The 26,534-nt window shown below is 41.2% G+C and overlaps 1 protein-coding gene across 1 annotated transcript in view; it reads left to right on the plus strand.

Annotated features, from left to right (window-relative positions):
• LOC116322294 (uncharacterized protein KIAA1522-like) overlaps window positions 1–25,808 on the plus strand; it is a 32,079-nt gene extending 6,271 nt beyond the window's left edge. The window contains exons 2-8 of the mRNA XM_031742326.2: window positions 5,037–5,355; window positions 19,638–19,781; window positions 19,894–19,937; window positions 20,042–20,177; window positions 20,302–20,412; window positions 20,551–24,381; window positions 24,996–25,808. Coding sequence (XP_031598186.2) covers window positions 5,061–5,355; window positions 19,638–19,781; window positions 19,894–19,937; window positions 20,042–20,177; window positions 20,302–20,412; window positions 20,551–24,381; window positions 24,996–25,051 — 4,617 coding nt within the window. The 5' untranslated portion in view covers window positions 5,037–5,060 and the 3' untranslated portion in view covers window positions 25,052–25,808. The remainder of the gene's footprint in view (window positions 1–5,036; window positions 5,356–19,637; window positions 19,782–19,893; window positions 19,938–20,041; window positions 20,178–20,301; window positions 20,413–20,550; window positions 24,382–24,995) is intronic.
• Window positions 25,809–26,534: the final 726 nt, after the last annotated feature.

The following is a 26,534-nucleotide window of genomic DNA, read 5'->3' on the forward strand; positions in this document are numbered from 1 at the left end:
TAGAGAAAGAATTGTGATAGGAATTTTTTTTAACCTAAATAACCATTTAGTAAATCTCCTCATGAACGAAAGAAACAAACAGTGAAGTTTTTTTTTTTTGTTTTTTTTTAAAGGAAACTCCACTGTGTACGTCACCAAATTAGATTTGTTTGTAAAATGGAAAATTGCAGGTTGCAATTGTGGCATGAGTCAACTCTTTGTGACCAGACTGCACAGACAGTGATCCGCTGGGTGGTCTCGTCTACATCCTAGACTTCTTAGTATTGCTCTGCTCCCTCTGAGGGGGAAGTAACACGAGAAGTTGTTGCACTCCCCTCTTCTCCCGTGAGAGGCGTCTTGATTATTGGCGGCTGAAGCCAGTGCAGATGCATGGATGTTAGTCATGCCCAAATGACTGTAATTTGGAGCAGGAGAAACACAGGGCTTAGTGCAGGGAGAGGCCTTGTACTTTTCTCTGAAAAGGATGGATACCCTTTCTTTTTTACTAGCCTTTCACTGCAGCTCACTCCTCATGGGGCACCAGCTCCACACACACACAGGCACTTTGTCATTTCAGATGTGCGGCAGTGGATCACAAGTTCAGCTTGTCCAGATTAAGATAACAAACTCCTTCAAAAACACCCACATTATGTATAATGTTTAGAAAAGCTTTCAAGCTCTTCAAGTATTCATCTTAAGCCTCTCAGACTGAACTGCATACTTCAGGCATGAGTTTGGTGCAAACTTCTTTCTGGTGAGGCCAGAAACTTAATTAATTCTGTTCTTTCTTCCATATAAGCGGCATTGTTTAGACTCAAATATCTCTGCAAGGATTGGCTTCATCAAGGATGAATGCTGCCATCCAGATACCTTGGAACACAGATATTGCAAGTTGGAAGTGACGTCACTCTCGAGTTAGCACGTTCCAAAAAAGCTAGGAAAAACAGGATTTGTTTGGGTTCTTAGCGAGGTAAAGTCATTCAGGTGTTACTAGAAATACAGCATGATACTTTCATGGACAGAACCTGATCAGTGCTCTGCATAAAAAGACACATCGTCTTTTAATTCAAGATTTAAACAACAAACAAAGAAACAAACTAAAAAAAAAAAACCCAACTACTGTTTACATTCAGTGCTGCCATCTTTGATTGCTAGCTTGGGGTTGGTTGGTCTGCTCCAACTTTCCGAGTGTTTGAGTTCAGTGGGCGTTTAAAACCTAAAGTCCTAGTTGTTGTTTTGTTGTTGTTGTTCCTAGTCGGAGGCAACAGATATCATGACAGCGGTTATCAACCTTTTCTCTTTAGACTGGCTTTCCGCTTCTCAGGCGCCGTTCATGGTCACATAGAAAGGTGTGTTACACACGTCATATGACTCTTCTTCCACATTAAATAATCCCTATGAGTGTCATATACTCCAGATAAGGATAAAGTGGTGATATAAATGGGTGAAAAAACAAACAATAGAAAAATGCAACAGTAAAATTCCACACTATTGCAAAGAAAGCATGACGTTAATGCCACAGGAAAAGATTAATCTTGGGATATAATGCACCGAGGCACAGACTGGTAAAATAAATTACATTTTTAACCATCCATATAATTCTGTTTATCCAGTCTGGGGTTGTGTGAGGCAGGTATCTGTCCAAGCTGTCATAGAGTGAGAGGTACGCCCTGGACAGGTCGCTAGTCTATCACAGGGCTCACACACATAGAGAGAGAACCATTCACGCAGCCAATTTGGAATCGCCAATTAACCTAACCACATGCATGTCTTTGGAGTGTGGGAGGAAGCCGGAATTCCTGGAGAGAACTCAGGCAGACATGGAGACAACATCCAAACTGCACACAGAAAGGCCCCAGACTACATCTAAACCCAGGGCCTTCTGCTGGACTGCTAACCACTGCACCACCATGATGCCCGATATATTTGCTATTTATAATGTTGTTTATTTCTAATGTGACAGCTTCACATTAGAACTATGAAACGGAAAACCTAATATATTTAAACATTAAAGGTTACTTTCCCACAGCCTCATAAAGGAGACATGGATATCGCTTTAGTTTGTGGCAGATCCAAGGGAAATAATTTTTTTTTGAAGTGGGAAATCCCACGATTGGGTTCTAATCTGTGCTCTAAAAGCTGCAATTCCAGCAGTGCATCTTCTATTTAGATTCAAAAGCAGCCACAGTTGATGCAAGTCTGAAGTCACATTGGAAATAATTTCACAGTCTTGGTGTAACTACAGCAGAAGCATGACCCCCCTTTATTGTAATATAAAAGTGATGACCATGGGATGGTCAAAAGGGATTGGGATGCAGACCTTAAGACCTTGATCCACATGTTAGATGTTTTTTTTTTAACTTCTGCGATTACTTCCCAGTTGGTGTTTAACACTCCAAACTGGCACCAACCTTAAGATGATATTAGTTCGAGTCAGGTGTGAACTGATGTTATGTTTTCCTTGTGTTATTTTCTTTACTTCATGAGAATCCTACTTTGTCAAGATTTGACCCAAGACTAAAGAAAATAAACAGAATGTCAAACATCTGGTTTTAAAAGTGCACATCTGCTTAAATATCTTCCACATGATGCACCCAGGCCAGAGTCGTCTTCCTTCCCTGTTGCACTTTTGATAATGAGAGGCTGTTTTGGAAAAAGTCCCATTTGTAAATCCTCAGAGAACATGACTTTGGGTTTGTGTGGTTTAGTTTCATGTCTCACCAACTTAAGGTTCAAAGTGTTCCTAGAAACATGTTTGGCTGTGTTACTCACACGTTACTTAAATCTTTTTGGAAAAAGCAGCACAGCAGCCAAAAAAACAACTTATGCCTGAACTTTGTCGACTGCACCGGGGGATTCATAATTTACTTGCTCAGACTCAACTCCCGTCTTCCCTAATTCTTTGTCTGCTTACAAACTCCTGTCATCTTAAGAGTTTGTCCCTATTTTCAGACTATGATTTGGACATAAGTATCTAATAAAAACCGCAGCTGGAAAAAGTCCAGTGTAAGCTTACAGATCCCCAGGAGCAGGGCTGGGAAATCTGCCTCAGAGTAGGGAAGTTTAACAAGGTGACGGGCGGAGGAAGGAAGCAAAGCGAGGTCGATGAGCTCATTCAGTGGATGATGAATAAAACAAGAGTAAAGGAAAACAATGAGGGATGACAATAAAAAGTGCGCGAACAGACACACTCACTGGTTGGTGTTTATTTTGTGTCTTCTTTTTGCTCTTCTTAGCATGCTGCTGTGCCTGTATGTATGCAGTGCGTGAGCTTACGGGTGCGGCTTTGTGAATTATGACTCCACGTTATGGAATGAAGGGAGCGGTGCCAGTTCTTTCTTTGTAGAGCTGGAGTTTGGTTTAGAGGCTGGAGGGGGTCTGTGTAGGATGGAGTGTGTTGGCTGAATGAGCAGTGACCACGGAGACACACAAACACAAACACAGGAGGAGTGGTCTGAGTAAAATAGACTTTGCTACCAGGGATACATGTCGGATATATTTGTAGTCGTTTTTAGGTTTTACTGCCCAGAGTTGTGCCCATGTGCTTATGAAGAGGTCACATTTTCTGTTGTCTGTGTGTTTGTTTGCTGCTTTGGATCTATGTTAGCCACCAAACAGGTAGCAATTGTTCTCCCATTATATTTCTCCATTTCCATTTAATACTTGTAAAATGCTGCTGTTATTGTATATATATTTATATTTCTTCATACATTCTTATATAATTCTATACTGTGTATTGTGTATTTTGCTGTACAGTTATTTTATTTTAAACTTTAATTCATATATATTTTATCTTATTCCTTCCCAGCTAAATTTACCCTTCATTCTAATTTGTGTTGTACAGTTATTTTATTTTCAACAAATTCATATATATATTTTATTTTATTCCTTCCTAGTTAAATTTACCCTTTTTAATTTTTATTTCCTATCTTATTCATAGCCTTTTCTTTTTTCCTTAGGTCACGAGCAGTTGTGTAAGCATTTCACTGCATATCGTACTGTGTATGACTGTGTATGTGACAAATAAAAATTTGAATTTGAATTTGAATTTGAATTAATCATTACATCATAAAATCAAGCTATTGTAAATACATGATTAGACAGCTGAACCAATGATGCAAACAAATGCAAGGCTAGAAGTCCATCTATCCTATTATCATGAATGTCATATTTTCACAAATGCATCGAGGGACTTTATTTAACTTTGCCACAAATGTCTGCTTATTGCTTTGTGGTCAAAGGTCAAGGACACTGTAGGCCTCGCATAACATCATTTTTATTCCAACATTTGCCACAAACATGATTTGAACTTGATGAATTGATGACATTATTTATCTCCGAGGTCAAAGGTGAAAGGTCAGCTATGTTATGAAATGATAGCTCATCATTAGCCAGTGCCATAACTGAGCAACAGAGGGGCCAGTGCTCACCTTGAAGCTGTGGTTACAGTATAATTGTTCTAATGTCATGGATGCAACTTTGAGCTGACCAAGTTTAGATACACCTAATTCCCTCCTTCACTGTCTTGCCTGCTTTTGCGACATGAACCTGGATAGAAATGGATTCAAACTGCAGCTTGTCTGGTCAGTGCAGGCAAAAGGCAGTAATTCTAGATTTGTAGTGTCAAGCTTTTCCGAAAGCATTACCGCAAGCTTTAACTTGAAATGTAAACAACCACAACACACATGTGGAAGTATATGACAATAAGGGATATTCATCTTTTGATTTTTCAGGAAATCAAACTAAGAAAATACACTTATTGTAAGAACAATGAATTTAAAGGGTTTCTGTTATGCAGTAAGTTGAGTTTTCTTAATGACAGGGCAGCTCTGACAAGTAGTAAAGGTAACATTTTGTTGACTTTTCATTCAAAACTCACTGTGACTGATTTATCACCCTAAGTAGGCCTCTACTCTCTGCAAGCTGATTGTTACTGGGATTGGGGGAAAAACAGTGGGAGAGAGTTTTCGGGTCTTTCATTCATTCTCTCTTCTTGAGCGCTGGTGCATGTGTTGCTGGGATGAAAACTAAAATGTAATATCTTTCCTGTTTTTCAGGGTGTAGCTCCAGTGTGAGGTGGGATGTCAAACCGTGACTCACTGGGGTTTGGGGACCTGCTTCCCCAGGACGTGGTCAACATTTTTGCTCACGAGAGGCACAGCAAAAAGGGGCGGAAGAAGCGTACTCGTTCCCTGGGTCGCGCTTTGGGCTGGCTGAAGGGTAAGAGGAGGAAGAATCTCAGCCTGAATGAGAAGAACCCAGGGCTGGGTCCTGCTCTGGACCTGGCTTTGGATGGGCACCCTGCTGGGAATCAGGGTGGACACAAGGGAGGACAGAAGTCTGGAAGGCAGGCTCATCTGCAGGGCAACAGCCATGGTAAAATCCCACATGGTCTCATTTGATGTTGTATTTTTGATAGTTTATGAACTATTTTAATGATCAGTCTAAACATTGTTTAATTTTAAGTTTCCCGTTGTGTTTTATACTTTTTATTTCATATTATTCCACTTTAGAACTCAGAGGTTTTTTTCTTGTCCGTAAACATATAAATTATGTATAGCTCAGTCATTAAGTAAGACAGTCTGTAGTTTCTCTTCTACTGCATCTTAATTTCAGCAGGTTAGCCACAATTTTGGACATCAAACCATCCTTCATAAAGTCTGTTCTTGCACTGCAAATTATGACATAAGGTACCTTTGACAGACATGCAAATCCAAAACATAAAGCATGCTTATTGTTGTGCTGATAAATTCCCCGTCTCCATTGAGGCGGTGCCAGTTGATCTACATTTTGTACTGACATGAATCAGGCAAACGTGTACCTGTCAGGAAGGAATGACTCTTAAAATGTAAAGTCACCCAGACTAAGTACATTACGATGAGGTGAAGTGATTTGTTGTTGCACCAGTTTAGAGCAGTATGTTCTTTTAATGTGTCATCTGTGATGGGTAAAGACAAAGTCCTGGGAACCGGCTTGATATCCTGCGCATCGGTTCCCAGGTATGTTTGTTTGCTTTCTGGAGGGATGTTTAAACAGACTGACTTACTCCTCGCCTTCTGACCTTCAGCACACTTTGTTTGCTGTGAAGAAATCTGTCCATCCTGTTCTGTGACTCCATTGCTTGCTTACCTCATCTTCAGGTTACATGGGAGCACTGTGGCACACTTTCAAACAGGACAGACTCTAAGCAGATAGTGGGGTTTAACCTCACAGTCACCAGCTTCAGTAAAGGCAGTACATAAGATACTCGCAATCTCTTAAAGGGGACCTTTTTTGCTTTTCTTTAATTTTCTGTCATCTTTGTAGTGTGCACTGTTAAAATGGTGAATGCGCATATAAACAGAGCCCTAGCCTGAAATAATGAGGACATGTGCAAGTGATCCTAGTAAACAAAAGCTAAACAACAACCCCGCCTATCTGCTGTCAAGGCATTCAGTTTGTGAGAGGCAGTCAGTCAGAAGATAGCCTCCCCCTTGGACGACTGCTAGGGGTAACACTTGTTTCTCTTTTTTGAACTGAGTGGTTTCTTTCATATTTTAGGCCTTCCCAAACAAAATTGACTAGGTGTGAGTCAGAAATTAGTGAGGTTGATCTCTGCCTTACTAGAGCTACCCTTGGAGAAACCATGTCATCAAACCAGGTGTCAAAACTCGTCATTAAGGCTACAAGGGAGATCGTCAGACGTAGTCTTTATGGGGGAAAGTGCTGAAATGGCTTCATTCTCGTGCCATTTGTTCTAGTAGAATCCATGACTAAAAGTATGGCGTTGGGAATGAGCACACTAGGTCTCCTTTAAGAAACTTCTGGGAACACTTAGACTTTCCCCTGAGCTGTACTCTGCAGATCTTGTTGCAGCTTGCAGAGTTGCAGCAATATACCAGTCCTGTTTTTTCTCTGTGAACACTATTGTCTTCAGCATAGTCTGGTGGGAACTGTAGGTGCTAACGTTAGTTTTATACCCTGATTAATCACACCTACATGCAGTCAGACCTGAAACGCAAAAACATTCCACAAACAAGCGGAACCTTGTTTTAGTGAGACTATTTATGCTAAAACCAAGTACAAACGGTGTTTCATTTGCTCAGGGCTGTTTAACGTGTCTTTGTCTGGCATGTGCTTATGCAGTCTCAGCTAATTAGTTTACGACAGAGGAGGTTCCTCTTGTTTCTTGTAGTTGGAGCTGTAATCTTGGTGCAATGGTGAGAGGCGTTGGGGATTTCCATAAGATCCAGACTCCTTCAGTCTGACATCGTCTAACTATACCCAGAACATTAGATGAATATGTATAGACTTGTTTTCAGTCACATCTGTGGCTTTGGGAGATCATAAATGGATGCATGCATAAAGACGTCAATGCATTTTTGGACTGCGTCACACAGTCTTTGCACTTTGTTGAGCTACTCGTGTTAGGTCCCTGCAGTTTTTGTTTAAAAAGTAAATTCTAAAGTGAGATAAGGCAGTTCTGCTCTGCCAAGGTTGGCATAGAGGCTGACTCCCACACTGGGCATGGGTCAAGACTACACTTCTGAATACATGCACTCGACTACAGATGCACAGAACCACTACTTTTTGGATTAAAAAAAAAAAAAAAAGAAAGAAAGTTGGACGGACATTATTGTGAAAGCAATCTCAGAAAATGTTTTTAACAGTATAAATTTAGCCTAAAGGTTGCATAAATTTATCTTTGCAAAGCCAGGGTTCTTGACTGTTAACTGTGATTCATGTGCCAGGTATAGATGTACGCTGCTATTGAGCCCTTAGCAATGAACATGGCGTGTGTATGCCGTGCCGATTGTTGGTGCTGGCAACAACCGCTGCAAGCTTCTCAGCAGACGCTTCCTCAGATTAGAGAAGGAGCTCAGCGTTCCCAAAACGCATCCAGAGGAGGTTTATTACGGAAGCAAGATGTGGTGCAATGTAACACATTTGCCCAGAAAATTTAATACCTCCAGCTGAGCCCCTGATGATGATCTGTATTGATGCCAGAGGGGCCTCCTGCCCAATAAATGCCTGGTATGGCAGGCATTGTGCCAGTTAATTAAAAGCCATGCCAGGACTGTTACAGTGAGGGAGGAACAAGGTGTTCTGCTTTTTCTGATCTCTCCATGCATACTGTTTCTTTCTGCACTGAAACACTGTACACATACGGGTCAGAGTATATGAGACAAGAGTGCAGGGATGCCTATCAGAGCACAATACTTTCTGTTAATAAAAGAGAATGTGACAATTTCTGGCGTTGGCGACAGGCACAATGAAGTTTAAGTGCCAGTGCGTTTTTGTTATTAGATATTGTCACCTTAAAGGTACAGTCAGTAATGTTTTGAGGTTATTTATTAGAAAAGAAGGATACTGTATTCATAAGGCATTCTAATAAACTTATAATTTGTCTTTTAAAAATTAAATAGGAGTTGGTTTTATGGTTTATGGAAGTCACCATGTTCCTTCTTCATATTTGAATACAGTGTTTGGGAAGGACATCTCCTTTCAGACTAGTGGTGTTTTACGTATGTAGCTAGAGACCAGCCACATACGTGCTGTAGTTGTAAGTGTTTGTGTGCCGTCGTGGGAATGTGCCTGCACCTTCTGACTCAGGGCATCAAGGGTCATACTTAAGTTTTATTGTCAGAGAATAGGTTACCTTAACCAAAGAAGTGAAAATGCAAGAAGGCAAAAGACAACACCACTGGCATCCTAAAAATCCTCTTTCTCTTCACCTCAAGCCTCGTCTTCTGAACTGGAGTCAGGCCTCTCACAAACAAACGTGCACAAGCATGCTTATTTTACCCAATATTGTTGCAGTTATTTAATGTCAGCAGATCAGAAAAGAGCCAGCTAAAAAACAACAGCTGGTTGTAATCTAACATTATACCAGCTAATATTAGTCTTGAGTGTCCCACTTTCCCTCTGATAAACAGTTTGATTACATTCTCACGTTGTATGAGACTTTATGCTGTGTCCCAGATACTGGAACTTGTTTCAGAAAAAGTGATGAAAAGCAGGATTTGTTTTGTGATTCATGTATGACTAGCAATTTTTTTTTTTTTTTGCATTTAAAACAATTGCATCATGTTCATGTATAGAGTATGATCAGTGCTCTGCGTATGACTTATTTGGTGATTCATAAATACACAACAGTTGGATTGGTGGGGCTGCTCCGACCTTCCAAGTGGGAAATCTGAGTTGAGAAGGCTTTCCAGACTTATATTCTGACTTGGAACTCAGAAATTCCGACTTTGGACTTATTCAGCCATGCAGCAAATAGTAGCTGATAGAGGCTAGCAATATTTAACAGAGGCTAATAGTAGCTAACAGTGGCAAACACAGTAGTGCTACTGACAATTCAGTAAATCCTCAACAGTCATCTTAGTATGTCTCATTTGTGGTGAAACATTTTAGATGCCCTAACTTTAAGCTTTAGAAAGAATTTGATAGGCTTTTCCTGCAATATTTAGACATTTTATGTGCCAAACCATTATCAGTGTGGGAAATACCTGTTTGCGTCATCAGCTTAAAGACCTTAAAGCAGGGGTCCCCAATCTCAGTCCACGAGGGCCGGTGTCCCTGCAGGTTTTAGATGTGTCCTTGATCCATCACAGCTGATTTAAATGGATAAATTACCTTCTCAACATGTCTTGAAGTTCTCCAGAGGCCTGGTAATGAACTAATCATGTGATTCAGGTGTGTTGACCCAGGGTGAGATCTAAAACCTGCAGGGACACCGGCCCTCGTGGACTGAGATTGGAGACCCCTGCCTTAAAGGCTCTTCTGCTCATCTCTTAGTGACTGATACCTCAGGATACCTTCAGAGGTCTGGAACACTGGTCAGATGTAGTATTGGTTGGCATGGTAATGCATTAGTTGGCGCTGTCACCTTACAAAAAGATGGTTCTGCGTTTGAATGTCTTGGTTGGGTCTTTCTGTATGGAGTCTGCATGAATGGATGGTAAAAATGTTACTTGTAGTCCAAAACATTTTGAGTGGTGTGTAACAAAAAGTGCCGTGTGAAAATGTGAGGACGTTTACTTCTGGTGATGTGATGTCTGTCCATATGTGTAAACTTTATGCCCGTCCCATTCTCATGAACATGATATCTCTTGAACAACTGGTAGACTTGGACTCAAGAATGAACTGATTAGAATTTAGTGGTTGAAAAGTCAAGGTAACTTATACTTTATATCAAGTATAGTCAAATCTAGATTGGTTATCAGACACAAACAACCACAAGGCTATTTTAAGCCCAGACACACTATAGGGACTGTTCAAATGGAAAAAAATGCCTTTATTCCACAGCCAGCATGTGTTTGAAATGATCAATGTAGGGCGTCGTCAGGGCCATTTTAGCAGTAGCTTACACGCTGTTTTGTGGTACACTAATGATTTGAAATGGACGGGAAATTCTTTATCAATGTGGAAGCCTGTTGGTCATAAAATGAGGAAATAATAAATCCTCAAATTAATGTGAGGGGAAAAAATAGGAGATGGAAAAAGGAAGGGAATGGAACAAATGGAGAGAGGAGTTGAAAACAGGATAAACATAAATGATCAAAAGGACAAGTTATAGTGTTATCGCCAAGTTGAGGTCAGCCAAGTTCTTTCTTTATAAACACAGGATCTACTCCACATACTCACAAATTACCCCACCCATAACTAAGCCAATGGATTTACATACAATATGTGATCATTATCATCCTCATTATATTCCTGAGATAATGATCACAGAAAACTATGAATCTTCAAGACTGAGGTATTTAGTTGTTGTTCAGATGTCTCAGAGTAGCTCTTTTAGTGTAGTAGTTGTTTATCAGCCACATAAACTGTATTAATCCCATCACATGGTTTCATAATTTTAATATTTTGAAAACTGTCAAAACTAGCCAAAAGAGCTTTAAGCTATTATTATTAAAATTCAAGCACATAATTCTGTTCAGGGTAAATCAGAATTGTAATTGATTGCATAATACGAAAAACATTGAGCAATACCGAGCCTTATTAATATGTTTTTGTATTGAAGTGATACTGCATGTCTTAAACTTGCTAAGAATCCAAACCAACTAACCTGCTGGTTGGATAATCAGTTTACTTTTCAGTTTCACTTGATCACAGGTTGATCTAGATTCCTGGTCTAAAGTTTGTATTGGTTTATTTTCTGATTTGCTGGAATGGAAATGGTTTCTGTAACGAAGACCCATGGAGTTTGACCAGATAGTGACTGTCCAATAGCAGGTTTGAGTTGATAAAGTCTAGTCTCTGAGGCCTTACACTCTTATAAACTCATCAATTGTTCATTGTCTTTTCTGATAACTTCTGCCTGATTCATCTCGAGACCAGTGGGCAGACGATATCTGTCTTTGAAAGTTGATCCACCTCGATTGGTGGAATGACTTAAATGGCAATTTGGGTCTTTGTTTACATGTCTGTGAGTGATTTATGTCTCTGTCATGCTCTCAGTTTACCCAGTCCTGTGTCAAAACCAGACAGGCGTCTCTTACGCAACTCTGTCAAGCTCTGTCTTCTCTTAAAATGGCCTTTTAAAGGAATCCCCTTGTTTTTTAAATGGAAACAAGGTTGTTTAAGGATAATTAGGTCACATAGCCCTAACAAGGTACGCTCACCTGTTTGCTCTGAACACTCCCTCAGAGATTCCTCACATTCCTGAGCTTTAAGATATCTCTCTAAGGAAGCTAGAAATAGGGAGCCCTTTGTGTGTGCGAGTTTGTGTTTAGTTTTCATGCCAGGTTCAGATCCTATGAGCCATTTAATGAGACTTCCTTTGTTGAATATTTAGTTTTAGAGGCTGCTTGGGAGAAGCAGAACTAACAGAACTAAACCGTTGTGACACAAGTGCTGATACCACTGTCTGGTTTTCCGGTTTCATGGGTTTAACTCTGGGTTGGATTTTATAGAAAGTGTGGAGTATCTGGGAAGAAAATAAACTGCCAGTGGTGGGATGGTAGCAGAAATAAAACACAATGCGGAACAAGACCTTACAACACATTTACATGTACACCGTAGAGGAAAATACAGGATTGTGGGAGGCGTAGTTTTCAATAGGCCTTTTTTTCCAGTCAACTGAAAGGTTTTACTCTTAAAATGCTCTGTAACAAAGAACAGAGACTTTGGCACTGCAGCACGACACAATAACAGTAAAGGGCAGGAGAACAGGTTTGAAAAAACTGACTTATGATAGAGTTTCACTTTCTTCTTCTCATGGTGGGAAGTCAGTAACTGCTTTTTGCACATCGTTGCCTCAGGGAAATATAAATCTCTAAAGCATGCTTTCATTCTCTAGTGTCTTTGTGAAAAGGTGCCTTTTGATTGGAGCAGGGATGGCGTCATTTTCTGTGATACTTTGAGGAAATTGCCTAAAAATCGTCTTTGGGCTTAAAACGACTTTCACAAATGAACTGTCCAAATCTGTTGTGAATGTAGGTGAGAACCAAGTCGACGCTGTGGGAATGTCAGTGTTGGTGGACTTGGCTACGTGTAAACAGTTGCACACGCGCTTATTTATAATGACAGGGCTTTAGTAGGATTTGATTTCAGCAGATGAAGCGTCACCACACCCAGGTAGCCCATGTGATCATATTTAGTTCGCTCAAGTGTTGAGAACGTTTTAATAAGTGCCAGTTTGCCCTCTAGTCCCAGTCTGAATAACGTGCTTGGGTTTCATTTCACCAAGTTTATTCTCTGCACTCTTCTAATGTTTGGTGTCATTGTTACCAAACTAAAGCAAGACGGCCAACAGCAACATTATTTCTGATATCTTTGCATTGTTTCATTGTCAAGATATGCAGACGTGTCAGTATGGCACAGTACCAGCTATTGCTATTGTCACGAAAGGAAAATGTTTGCCAGCACACTGCGGCTAGTCTACAGAGAGACTGATAACTGTGCGCTTGGACAGGTCTGTGAGTCACCACTCATGACTTTTGTAGTTAAATCAAGACATTTTGAAGTGATGTTAGGCAGCAGACACTTGTGACATCCTTAATAAAGATAACTGTGTTGGGGCAGCAAATTTTGCCAAACATGCGCATGGTGCTGACTATTAATAATGTGGTTTTTCCATGAGAGCATGCTGTTCTTTCTGGATGAATTCAGGGACTGCACCTCTCATAAGTGCAAACTCTGCTTGTGTATAACGCAGGTACCTGCCCAGTTTATGTCAACAGAAACTGTTGTTTCAGTTCCCAGAGGTGTCAATTTGTTTATTCTGAAGAGATGTTATTAATGTTAAACATGAGGTTGCGATAGCAGCTCTGTGCAGCTGATCTTTGATACGTTTCTTTTTTTTTTTGAGTGTGACACATAGTCATAAAAATAGTGGCGTTAGATACAAAGTGGGCTTAAATACTAGCTGATCAGACCAGACCAAGTTGTCACATGAGGGGAACACAAATACTAACAAGTCATCTAACAAGTAGTTACTTAATATTATTAATTTGAAGTAATACTCAACATGTCTAAGCAAATAGGCAAATGATAAGTCAAAGAAAATCTACAACATTTGAGATAAATTCTTAATTAGCCCCCCTATGATAGCGCTCAACTTGGTATGTCCCAATCAGTGTATATAAAACTGAGATTACTGCTGTTGCATGAAAGTGTTGCTGCATTAGGTTATCAGCTTCATACCTGTGTGGCTGCAGGTATGGCCATCACATTGAGAGAGAACTGACCATATTTGGGTAAGACCACCAATTTATGTGTTCTTAATGTTGGCGCCAGCTTTGCTAACAAAGTGGCAGGTGACACCTGGACTTCAGGTGTGACTGGAACTGTAGAAAATGTGCTGTAGAGAACAAAACTCTCTACAGCACATCGGCGATCGTGGCTCAAGAGTTGGGAGTTCGCCTTGTAATCAGAAGGTTACCGGTTCGAGCCCTGGCTCGGACAGTCTCGGTCGTTGTGTCCTTGGGCAAGACACTTCACCCGTTGCCTACTGGTGGTGGTCAGAGGGCCCGGTGGCGCCAGTGTCCGGCAGCCTCGCCTCTGTCAGTGCGCCCCAGGGTGGCTGTGGCTACAACATAGCTTGCCATCACCAGTGTGTGAATGGGTGAATGACTGGATATGTAAAGCGCTTTGGGGTCCTTAGGGACTAGAAAAGCGCTATATAAATACAGGCCACAGGCCAAAACTGTTTTTGTTTGTTTTTTTTGCCAGATTGGAAATGACTATAAAGCTATAAAGTTGAGACATTTTAACATGTGAGCCTATGAAGATTGGCTCCCTCTTAGAACAAGCCTCAAGTGGCCATTTGAGGGACTGCAGTATTTGGTTTGGGGCTAGTTACATTTTTAATCCCTGATGTTTATGAGAATTCCAAAGTTCAGCCAGTGTTCATAAGGAATTTGCTCTCTTAGTATTCGACATAACACATTTAAATTTTTACCTGCTGGTCTACTAGAGAAAGACTGTGGACTTTATCCTGTGGGGAACAACATACTATTACCACCAGATTATTGAGGATTCATGCAGTGATTGCTGGAAATTTCTGTTTTGTCCAGAGTGGTGGAGTCACCACCAGACTACAACTGGAACCCAAAGTGAGGCTAAAATGCTGCGCCCACTTTTGCAAAAAGTGGGGGGAAAATAGAAAAAGCTATTTCTAGCACCTACTTGTCGTACTAACAATATTAAGGCTTTTTATTTTCTCAACACCTTTAATTGATTTGTATTCACATATGAATCTCAGTTAAGCTTTTGCTTTCATCAAACAGGCTCTAGCAGGCCTGAATACTTTCCATTTTATTCTACGTTTTAATGAGATCTTAATTTGTTGCTTATGGCTAAATCTATTCAAACAGACCTTTTGTTTTCTTTTGTTATGTGACTGGCACTGAGTTTTCCCTGCTGTGGGGAGGTTCAGGATGTAAACGGATGTGGTGACATTGACTGTGGCGTTAAAAAGTAACCGACCTACCAACTCCCCCCTCCAAAAACACCCAAAAGACAATCTACTGTTGTTAAACCGTTAATGGATTTTCTGAGTTATTTGATACATCTGGTCTTTGTCTTGCATACCGATTGTGGTGTAGCACTCAGTGCCACATGATGCAGGTATATCTATTACCTACATTGCGGTCCTTGTCACAGCACCTTTCGTGCTTCCTTCTCTTTCACCTCCGATGTTTATGTTTAATTCACAAAAAACCACCAGCGTGAAAAGGGAATATGCAGGCTCAGACCGGGATTCTTTGAGATGTGCTTCCAGCAGATCGAGGCTACACATATCGTCCTTGAGATAAAGGGTGAACTTTCAGCTCTTTCCCACTGTCAGTTGGGTTTGTGTTGATTAGAGAAGCTTAAGCACCTGGCAAACAGCACCCTCAGAGCTGGAGAGAATGTCTCTGCATGGTTGTCTGACTGGTGGTTCAAAACAAGAGAGAGGGGCAAGTTAGGGCAGGGAGGAGAGGTGTGTGTGGATGGGGGGGTATTTGCATCTGTTTGATTCCCATGAAGCAGTTCTAGGAAGAGTTGCATCAGCGCTACATTGTGTCAGTATGTGTGTTGCGCTTTATGTAAAAGTGTTTCTAGCCTGCTGTGCAGCTAATCTAGGCTAAAAAGGACGGTAGTCTGGATAGCATGACCTAAAACTGAGTATGTAAATAAGATTTGTTGGAAATATAAAACCAAAATCAAAACCTTTCCTGCTCCCTGTTTTCATTCTTGGACTCAAACGTAACTTTGCTTTCAACCATGAGTCATGCCATTGTTATCTTATTGATCTCAGTGCAGTCCTTTCATTGATCTATTGTCCAAAGTGAGCTCCTTCAGAGCCACTTCTTTTATTGGCATAAGGTTTAAACAGCAGGTGTGTGAATCTGTTTTTGCTCACAACCAGACTTGTGCACCTGAAGTCTGGGCTGGCTCATGAGGATTACTTGTACATTTACTTCTTTATTTGAAGTTTTCATCATGTTTAATATGAGCAGCCATATATATGACAGAAAATAAGATAATGCATAAGACGGATGGCATGGGGGTGTGGTTCACACTAAATAATACTGGTCACACTGGTGACCTGTCAAGGGTGTGCCCCGCCCCTCACTCTGTGGCAGCTGGGATGGCCTTCAACACCTGCAAGAAAAAAAAACGGGTAGACAGCATAATAGGCCAAAATTTAAGGAATTTAGAGTCTTGTGAACTCTCTCCTGCAGTAAATCAGAATTTTGCAGTCTGGTTTGAAAAGTGAAGCTGGGTTTGGTGAAAATGTTTTTGGTGTCATTTGACCAAATAGCCACAAGGACCTTCAAATCTTCCTATAATTTCAATCGTCAAAGGAGAAATTGGACTCAATCATAAGACTCTTCGGACTGGATCAGATGAAGAGTAGCAAGCAGAGTGAAGAGTAAAAATATCCATGAACGTTCAGCGACATTGCAAGTGAAGCTAAAGACTTTCACCTGTATCCTGTATTCTAGTGAAAAGTCAGCATCGATTCACTGACAAAACATGTACATATGCCTGTGCTCGTGTGGTGAGACAGGTGAGCTGCAAAAAGAAGTTAATCTGTTTTACAACAACACTAAAGTTCTGGTTGTTTGGTTAAAAAGAGCCAAATTTCTGCTCTGAAGATATTAATACTAACAAATTAGTTTCACCTCTAACGTAGAATAGCCATTCAGACTTCCAACTGATTGTCCTGATTGTGTGTCATAACCGCTCTTCAAAACTGTCTGTGTCTCTGGTTGTAATTTGTTTCGCCTAATATGATGATCCAAAGTACATTATGCACAAAAACACATTCGCCATTAAATATTTGCTTGTTTAAAATGTTCTTCTTTAAAATTTACTCTTATATATATGTTATAATGATTAAACCACCCCTCCTTGAGCTGACTTTTATTTTTTCCTCGCTGGAGGCTGAAGACTCAAACTTGAATTTGATGACAATTCAATCCATTTGATTTGGTTCTTTAACCAAATCTGAGACGTAAACATCAGTTTAAGGTGGGGGATGTATGTAATCACCAACACTACCAGCCCATTAATACACAATCCTGCTCAATCCAGCTGTGACAGATGGTGTCTTTAATATGCCAGTGATTAATATGGACTGGACCCAATATGGTTACAATGTGACTGCCAAACCGGTGATACTTTAAGTCATTATTACTGTGCAGTTATTCTCAACCATAACTCCTGGCTTTTCCTTGTAAGTGTGTACTCTCACAGTAAAAAGATAAAGCATTATACTAAGTTGACTTTACTACTTTACACACAAGCGTATCAGCTTTGCGTTGTATTGAGCAGCCAGTTCTGGTAAGCTGGCGATCTGTTTTTACTCCTTCGTATATGCTGGTTCCACATGTGATTCATTTCTTTTCTTGTAACACTCTGTAGGATTCAGACCATGGGAGCGTTTTCCATTTGTTCAGATGTCATGTGCTCCATGTCATGTGTGCACAGCGCACCAGGGAAGTGATAAATAAAAAAAGTAAATTTAGAAAAATAAAATGAATGGAAAGACTGAAGAAAGAAAAGTCTTGTCGACAGAAATGTGACGCTGTAACAGCTCTCTTGAAAAGTATTTGGTGCCCCTCCGGATAGCAGCAATTAACAGTTGACTAAGGAGGCCTTGTGCCATTCTCTGTATTCAGGCTGCATAGTAACAAATTATTGTAGTGTTTTCTGGAAACAATGGAGTATTTTTCACATGGGTCACCATGTGCTGTGGAGCTGCAGGCCTGTACTAAACATGTTTTTAATCTTGTTTCAGGACTAGTCATTTCAATTCACTTACACCCCCTTGTGGCAAAATAATAAACTTTTATATAAACAATTTAGTGTAGTAGATTAAACATTCGCCTAACAAGCAGAATATCCACGGTTTGATCCCAGAGGCGAGACAGATCGTTTTGGAGTTGTGCTGAGAAGGGCGTATATTTAAAAAAAATAAAAAATAAAAATAAATTTTTAAAATGCCAATTTAATAAAAAAGTAATTTATAAGGCAGCTTTATAGTGTCTATCCTGATGAAGTCTGAGGAAGTATGGAAATTTTGACCATGGTTTTAGAGTTCTGTAATGAAATTGTGTATTTTAACAAAGACGTGGTGTGTTGTTTACTGAAGGCATGCCTATTTTACCTCAAATCCCTGACAACAGCGCTCTTTGCATTAATGTTTACATGTTTGATTTCTGCATCCTGACTGACCAATCCTGGGTGAGCTAGTCTGCAGATGGGGCACGATAGTGGGTTGGTATCTTACTGAGCACTGACAGGGGGGTAACATAGTGGAAGAGGGATGGCAGGAATTAGGCTGCTGAGGATTAGTGTCTGAGCTCTGATTGTCCATTGGCTGAAGAGACATTCTCTGCTCGGCCAGGACCTGAACTGACAATAACAAGCACCATATTCATGCTGTCGTGATCGTTCCAGGATTTATGGATTTTTGAATGGATCATCTTTTTGGGTGTTTTATGTGGTTTAACTTTATAACTTGGACATACTTTTAGTCAACTTTTTGAAGACACAAGAAAGATCATGGTGGTGCTTCTGACTAATAACTCCAATAATTTTTACTGCTTTCCCACAGTTTCCAAGAGAAGAGGTGAGTGAGAGCAACATAGGTTTGATCTTATTGGTTGAAGATCCAAACTAATTGGTCCTACCCAGGTTGTGTTTACTAAAATGACCACGCAGGCTCGATCAGCTGCCTTGCTTATGGCAGGCAATAAAGAAATTAAAGTCTGGTCATTATAGACCATAAAAAACCACTGTTGAGCTATAATATTTACTTTGCAGATATATAAAATGCTGTGATTTTTTTTTCCTCCTACAGTAGTTACAAATACTTGTCATAAAAAGAAAAATATTAAAACAGAACAACTAGAATTTCAATTTTGTACATTAGGATTTCCTTAACCAGAGTATATATAATGCTGTTACAGAAGAGGAAGGTAAGAATTAGCTTTAACTGTTAAGCACGTGGTTAATTCCAGCATGGTCTTACAGTGAGAGTGCTAGGAGCACAGGTAGCTAAAAGTAGGGCAGCTGTTGCTGTTACATAAAACCTTCGTAGAAGGCTGCTAGTCCAACAATCCCAGACTGTGCCATGGAGGCATGAGAGCACTGCAGGTATTACATGACATGTCAAATGGGCGTTATGTGTAGTTCTTATCGGATTCATGAAGAAAATATATTGCTCTTTTAAAAGTAAAGCCTCATTAACTTAACTTGAATTTTATATAACGGTCTTAAGAATAGGTTACTCAGGTTTTTGTTATTCTTGAGTTTCACACATGACTGAAACTAATGCTTAACTTTGGATTGAATCCATCGTTTGAGATGCCATAGCAGTTTAATTAGTGTCCTTCTTACTGTCTCTTTAAATGATGCTTAAGCTGGGAAAAAACAGCAGGCATATATTGCTGCAGGCAGATTTTTGGTATGATAATCCCATCTTGAGGATCACTGTGTCTAATCCTGCATGAGAAGAACTGGAGTTCGGTCTGTTCATTTCACACTCTCATGTGTTAACCCTCAAACATCTATACTGTTCCTGTGCTTAAATGTCCCTGACAGTCACCTGAATGCTAACCTCCTGTCCATATGGTCCCCCTCATCTACAGTTACAGTCACACAGAGCTTTGAGTTGATCTGGACTGATCTCCTCTCCCTATCTTTTTTTTTTTTTTTTTTTTTTTTTAAAGCTGCCCTAAAGAAAGATGACGATGAAAAGCCCCCGGCACCCCCGTTGTTCCAGGAGAATGTGTTCATTGAGTCCAGCAGGCCCAAGTACCTGGAGGACCTTCACACTGAGGCCCTGCAAGGACTGAAAATGATGCAGGAGGAAGGTATAAAACCAACTACTGATATACCCAGTACATGTTTGTTCTTCCCTAGATTTCGACACTTCCATAAATAAAAATTCCCATTATCAATCGAAAAATGTTCTTGTCTTTTCAGAAACCAATAATGGAGTGGAATACCAGGACAGCGTAAGCACAATTGTAAGTTACACATTATATACAGATTCTTCTGCTTTTTTTATATCGCAAACGATTTGTTAAAACTTTTATTAATGTAATAAAAGTAATCTTTCTGTTTTTGCTAGTCGACAATGACGGCTCAAACAGACGGAGAAAGTGCCGGGTTTATGACAGACAGCACGATTCCTGATACGTCTTCTGTTGCCTCTGTGCAATCGTCAGTGTCCACTAGATCCTCCCGCTCTGGACTCACCAGGCAAGGTAAATTAACCACAAGCCAAAACACTATTTATATCCACTCTTTGTTGTTATGCAACGCGCTGTGACATGCTTGCATAAAACATTTAATTGATGACATGTGGCCAAACATTTATCCGCTCTACAGGTTCAACATTCAGACCTTTGAACTCTGGGAAAAAGTCAGAAAAGACCAGGACTAGAAGACGCCACAGGAAGACTGTTGTGGGCATCCCACATCATGTTCAGAGAGAGCTGGGTATGCAGTGACTTTTTGAACTATATGAACTATTCAGGACTGCCACAGTATCTAAGATGTTTATGTTGCAGATTCCAAGAAAGATGATCAGTGCATAACTAGATATCTTAATTCTGAAAGGTTGTGCTGTTGTTTTAGGTCTGGACAGAGTTGACTGGACACTGAATCCAAAGTTAGATGAGGAACAGCTTTTTAATGGCGAGACTAATCACAGTCCAGCTACAGATGGGCAACAGGTGGGATCACAGTCTGAAAAAGGAGCCAGTATTCCAGGCATAAGCATTATCCAGCCTCTCAACAAGAAAAATGTCAGGCAGCTCGGTGCTACCCATGCTGGTCATAGAGATGATCTCGCCCTGCTGCACCGCCTGGGTCCCGCCTTGGAAGATGATCAGAGGCCTCGGTCTTTAGCTGTACCCTGGTTGACCACTGCCTCCAGCCTTCAACAGGAGCTCCCCAGCCCCGTCATGTCCATGTCACCCCAGGCTGCTTACATGTCCAAAATCATTCCCAATGCCATTTTGCCACCCGCAATCGATGTGGTGGAGATCAGCCGTGGGCGTAGTCGGAACAGTGTCCGCACTGTCAGCAAAAGCAGCCTGCTGCTCTCCAGCCCAGCTCCGTCCCGTGCTTCTTCTAGAGCATCTTCAGTGAGAACCACTTCCTCCAAATCGTCCACCATCACCTCTGCCTCTCGCAACAATCCTCCAAATCTGTCTGACACGTCGTGTTGGAGCAATTCTGACTCGTCCGACACCTTGGTATCTGACTCTTCAACCATCTCCAACAGCAGCACCCCAAGGCAAAAGAGAAATGGCAATGCTTCTGCTAAAGAGGACAAAGTTGATGCTCACTCTTCTATAAGCACGGCCTCCACCTCCAATGGCAGGGTGACCATCAGGGGAGATAAGGTTAAGAAAGACGGGCAGTTTGTGCGTAGCCTCTCTGTTACGAAGCCAAAAAAGGCCCCTCCTCCTCCAAGCCGCTCTTACTCCCTCCACAGTAAAATGAAGCGCCAGCCCCGTTATCCGGCAGAGATTAGGGTCCTGCCAGGAGAAAAGTCTCTCCACAGCAATTCAGCCCCAAGTGAGGAAAGTGACCAAAACCAATCTCACCCTTATCCCTCCAAGACTCTGGACAGCCCTGGCTACAATGCAGACACCAGTTCCCTTGATGATTCAATGGGCTCTTCGTCAGTCGGTCCCTTTAAAACTCAGCTGCAGGCAATGAAAATAGAGAATGCTAAAAAGGTTTCGAAAGATGCTTCACAAGAGAAGCGAGAACTGCTTGAGGAGAGCCAAGAGGGCACATCCCCACAGCTCACTAAACAACCTAACGGTTCATCTCCAAAGCATAAGAACAGCATTTTAGCAAAGCTTCAACATTTATTTGCTGGATCCTCTTCAACTAAGTCAGAGTCATCTAAATATAATAAGTGCACTGAGGAACGTAAACCTGATTCAAAAGACACTGTCAGTCCCTCTGTACAGGCCTTGATAGAAATTTTCAATATCCCTCCACCACCTAAAGTCCATGCACCTCCACCTCCTCCACCTGAGGTGTGGTCCCATAGTTTGCGTTCATGTGAGCTGATCCTGGGACCCCCGGCCCCTGGCAAGACTTATGCTATTGCAAAGAAGAACCCGAAGGACCGGAGACAACAGAGGCAGTCTCCTTCTGCAGCTGCTGAGGAGTCGGCTAAGAGCTTGGCAGTAGAAAGAAAGCACAAAAATCCATCAGTAACGACAGAGTCTGTTAATGGATCCCTACATGTGCTAGAATTGAAGAAAGTTCAAGAAAGTGGGATTTTGAATGCAGAGATTTGCAAAGATAGCAATGAAAGACTGGCTCAGAATGTAGATTTGAATGGACGTGGTAGAGATGAGAAAGGGAGAGTAAGTGATATGTTGAATGGAATGTTAATGAAGGCTGTAGAGAGACGAGAAGAAAGACTTGCAGCAATAAAAGAAGAAGCAGCTAATAAAACAACTGGCCAAGCTACAGAGGTAAAGACTAACACTGATAAAGCACCTGCCATTTCATTAGTTCACATTTCCCCAGCGCTATCTGCTCCTCTGGTGCAACATGTTTCCCAGCCCCTCCCCAGACAGACCGCAGAAATCAATTCCACTAGGTCAGTAAAAGTTGTATCCCCTGAATCTTCCTGGCCCCCTCCACCACCACCACTGGCACCAGTTAGCCCCAGTGGGCCAGATGAAATAGATTTTCCTCTTCCTCCACCCCCACTGTTTGGTGATGATTCACCCAGTATACCTGTTCAGGTTCCACCAAAGCCCTCCCTCAGGAGTGACTCCTCTTGCACGACTGCATCGGTTATATCAGTAGTGAAAAAAGACAACATTAAGGTGATCACAGAGCCTGAACTTCAGAAGTCCAGTACATCTCAGGGGGTAGCCCCTTCTCCCTTAAATATCCCTCCTCCCCCACCATATACAGCTCCCCCTCCACCGCTTACAGAGGTTCTGCCTGCTGCAACTAAGGTATCTCTGACACTTTCTCCTCCACCACCTGTAGAGTTTGGTCCTGTAATACCAAAAAAGCCACCTTCACCCGTGGTTCAAGATGTGGCCCCACCTGTTAAAGACATCTCCTCTACCTTGGTAACATTAGTATCTCCTTCACCACCTAAAGTTGTCTCACCTCCTCTAGTTGTTGAGGTCTCACATCTGCCACTCAAAGAGGTGTCTGCTCCGTCCTCTGAAGAGGTTACATCTCTTTGTCAAGAAAATATATCTAACGTCTCTGAAGAGACTGAACCCATCATCAAGCTCGCTCCACCAGAAAGTAATCCACCTGCACCACCCCTGCCATCAGAGCCAGAATCATCAGAGCAGAAGACTGAGCTTCTACAAGAGAATGTCTCCTTTGAACCTGAAGCTAACACAGTTTCATCTAACAGTGTTCTTATCCCCCCTCAGAATATTCCCCCTCCACCTCCCATAGAGCTTCTCCCACAACCTCAGGTAGTAGCTCCGAAAACTTATGTTCCACAAACTGTAGAGGCCCCCAAAACTGATGTTCTTACAACAAAGGAGGCCTCACCTTCACCTCCATCTGAAGTATCAATACCACCACCATCACCACCTGAAACATCTTCACCAGAAAAGACTCAAGTACCTGCTCCTTCTGAACCTGTAAACATTCCTGTACCTCCACCTTTACCAGTTCAGGGGCATGCCAGCATTAAGGAGCAGCCTATTCCTTTGAGCACAGAGAATAAAACCCAAGAGCAGACTTCTACCCCAGTTGTGCAAGAAGAACCTATGCCAATTGTCACCCCTTCCCTCCTGCAGATGGTCAAATTGCGGTCAGTCACCAGCAGCCCTGAGACCCCCAAAGCTGAAGAGCAGCAACCACAGGCTGAGGTCACAAGCAGCAGTCAATTCCCATCCTCATCTGCTAATGGTGAGGCTCCTCAGAAGCCCATCAGAAAATCTCTAATCATGACCTCTTCTACACCCATTCCTCCACTGGAAACAGGCCCTTCACAACCAACTGTGCCCAAGTCCCAAGCTGATGTGGTTCCTCCTGCATCTTTGTCCATAGCCACCTCCCCTACGAAAAAGGCTTATTCTGCTGTGAACACCAACCGTTCCATGAACCTACAGGAAGCCATCCGCATGAGGACAGCAGCCAGATCTCAACAAAGTCCAGCATCTCGCCTCAGCTTGCAGCCTCCAACGTCACCACTGGACCTTCACAAGTCACCCAGCAGCACTGCAAGCTTTATCTTCTCCAAGAGCAACAGGAATGTTGTGACTGAGACCAAGCCGGTGGCCAAGGAAGATGTACAGAGGAAGGTGACCAGTGAAGCAGAGTCAATGAATAAGGGAGCCAGGGTGCCACCACCTGTTGCAAAGAAACCCAAAACAAAGGGCAACGAGGTTGAGACGAGTGAAGATGTGGACCAAACTGCAAAACAGGAAGCACAGCAGGAGAGTATCACAGGTAATGTATATCAGCCCAGATTTTTTAAAAAGGCATGCAACACATGACAAGTAGAAACAAAGAGTGACCAGATGTGGCGCATGTTGTACACATAAAGATCTTGAGTGGGTGTAAAACCCCCCCCTAAACAAAGAAAGAAAAGACAGTATAGAGAAAGAAAAGGGTCAAGCACAATGCAAATTTTGAGCCTTTTTACTCAGTTTAGCGATCAATGCTGCACATGCTGCTTTCCTAGTGAAGGAGCATATTAGCAGTTTCCCATATTAACTGTATGCTATAGCTTGTTAGCCAAATGCTATGCTAACATTTGCTAAGCAGTAGGCAATACACAAGGTACAGCAGATCCTTCGATGGTAATGTGAGTAAAAGTATTTAATAGACCAACACCAGGTATTTCATTGTGAACCAAGTGTACTAAACACATAATAGTTTTTCAGGGGAAAATGTATGTTTTGAGATTATGATGCCCAACCATCAAGTACTTCAGATAGTTTTCCAGTTTGGAACAAATAGCTAACACTGCCATCTACTTTGCCTAAATAGCTCAAATATTTTTTTCTGTACAATTCTTTTGGATGTAGACAAACTAATTCTGTGTACATTTCCAACTGTAGATGCTGCAGAGAAAACAAATGGAACAGCTGGTACTGTTGAAGAAGGGTCATCATAAACATGATTATAAAGACTGAAGGAGACCTCTGCAACTGGATATGGATGGATGATGCTTCACTCAGAAACTGCTTTTTTTTGAAAGGTTTTGGAGTTGTTTGAATTTAATGGTGTGGGTCCTAATTTTCTTAAGAGCTCATTTTGCATTTTATAAAGAGTTGTATATTTTCTTTACCAGAGGGTCTTTGTCGCCCTCTAGTGTCAAATAGTAATTGTACCACTTACGTCCTGCTGAATCAAACCTTTAGTCAGTACTTGGAACAATGGGACTTTTGGGCACTCATCTGTAAATATAGCAGCATTATGTTTATTTAACATATCCAGTAATGGTGGATTTCTTCTACAGAGTTATGTTCTGTATATTTTCCAAGAGTTTCCACACTAATTGTATTTGTTCCAAATACTATTAATTATCTTAAGTTATTTTTCCTGTCAGGTTTAGAGGATGGCCTCTACAGACAGAAAGTCTTCTTTGCCATGTTTGCTAAAGAATGACATAATAAAGTTTGCTGCGTAGCTCTACAAGCATGCAAATTAATATTTTAGATCCCACACACATCACACACTAAAATGATTATAGTGCACATTTTCTGCTGCTTTTTAGTTACAGATAATGGAGGCAATGCCTTTCTTCCCAGTTATGGCTTATACTGTGGGATTTCTGTATTGAACTATAATATATTTCAAACTGGTTTTGCAGACAACTGTAAGAATCACCATTTATAAAGAAAAATTAAAGATTTATCTAAAAACTAAAATACTGTGTTGCCCATCTTTTTTGCATTGTTTTACTTCAGGGTCTACTGTTTCACTCTCACCTGTAAGTGGTTTTGGACTCACTCGTTGTTGGGTTTGTTTTTGTTTTTTTTTTGGGGGGGGGGGTCTGGTGCTCTGGATGGTCCAATGGTAAAGTAGAAATAAATTGGAAATGAAATACAAAACTAACCACTTAAACTGGTTAAAAAAGGTGGTGTAGGGAGGGGGTTTGGATTATTGTCTCCTCCTGTAATTTGCACCCATGGCTTCACTGGTTTCAGAACATATTTTTAGTGTTAATTGGGGGGGGACAGTGTTATATGCCACACCCATACACATGTAATTGCCAGGAATAACTACAATGACAAACTACTGGTAATTGTCAGTAATTGAAGATTAAAGATTCTACACTTCACAAAAATGTAAAGGAACACTTTGAAAACATCTAATCTTACCGAGGGAAAAATGCTGCTGGATATCTACACTGATATGTGCTGGGTAATAAGAACAAAAGGATACGTCATTTAAAGGAATTGAAAATTTAACTACAGTAGGCTGAATTCAAAGAAATGCTTAAAATCACAGTGAAAATGATGCAGCAGGCTGGTCCATTTTGCCAAAATTTCATTGCAGCAACTCATAATGGACACTTGGTTTGTATGCGCGTCATCACCGATGGACCCACTGTTTCAGTCAGGGTACTGTTGCCTAGCCTGTAGAGGTGCAGC

The sequence above is a fragment of the Oreochromis aureus genome, linkage group 19 (genome assembly GCF_013358895.1).
Source record: "Oreochromis aureus strain Israel breed Guangdong linkage group 19, ZZ_aureus, whole genome shotgun sequence".
Lineage (NCBI taxonomy): Eukaryota > Metazoa > Chordata > Actinopteri > Cichliformes > Cichlidae > Oreochromis > Oreochromis aureus.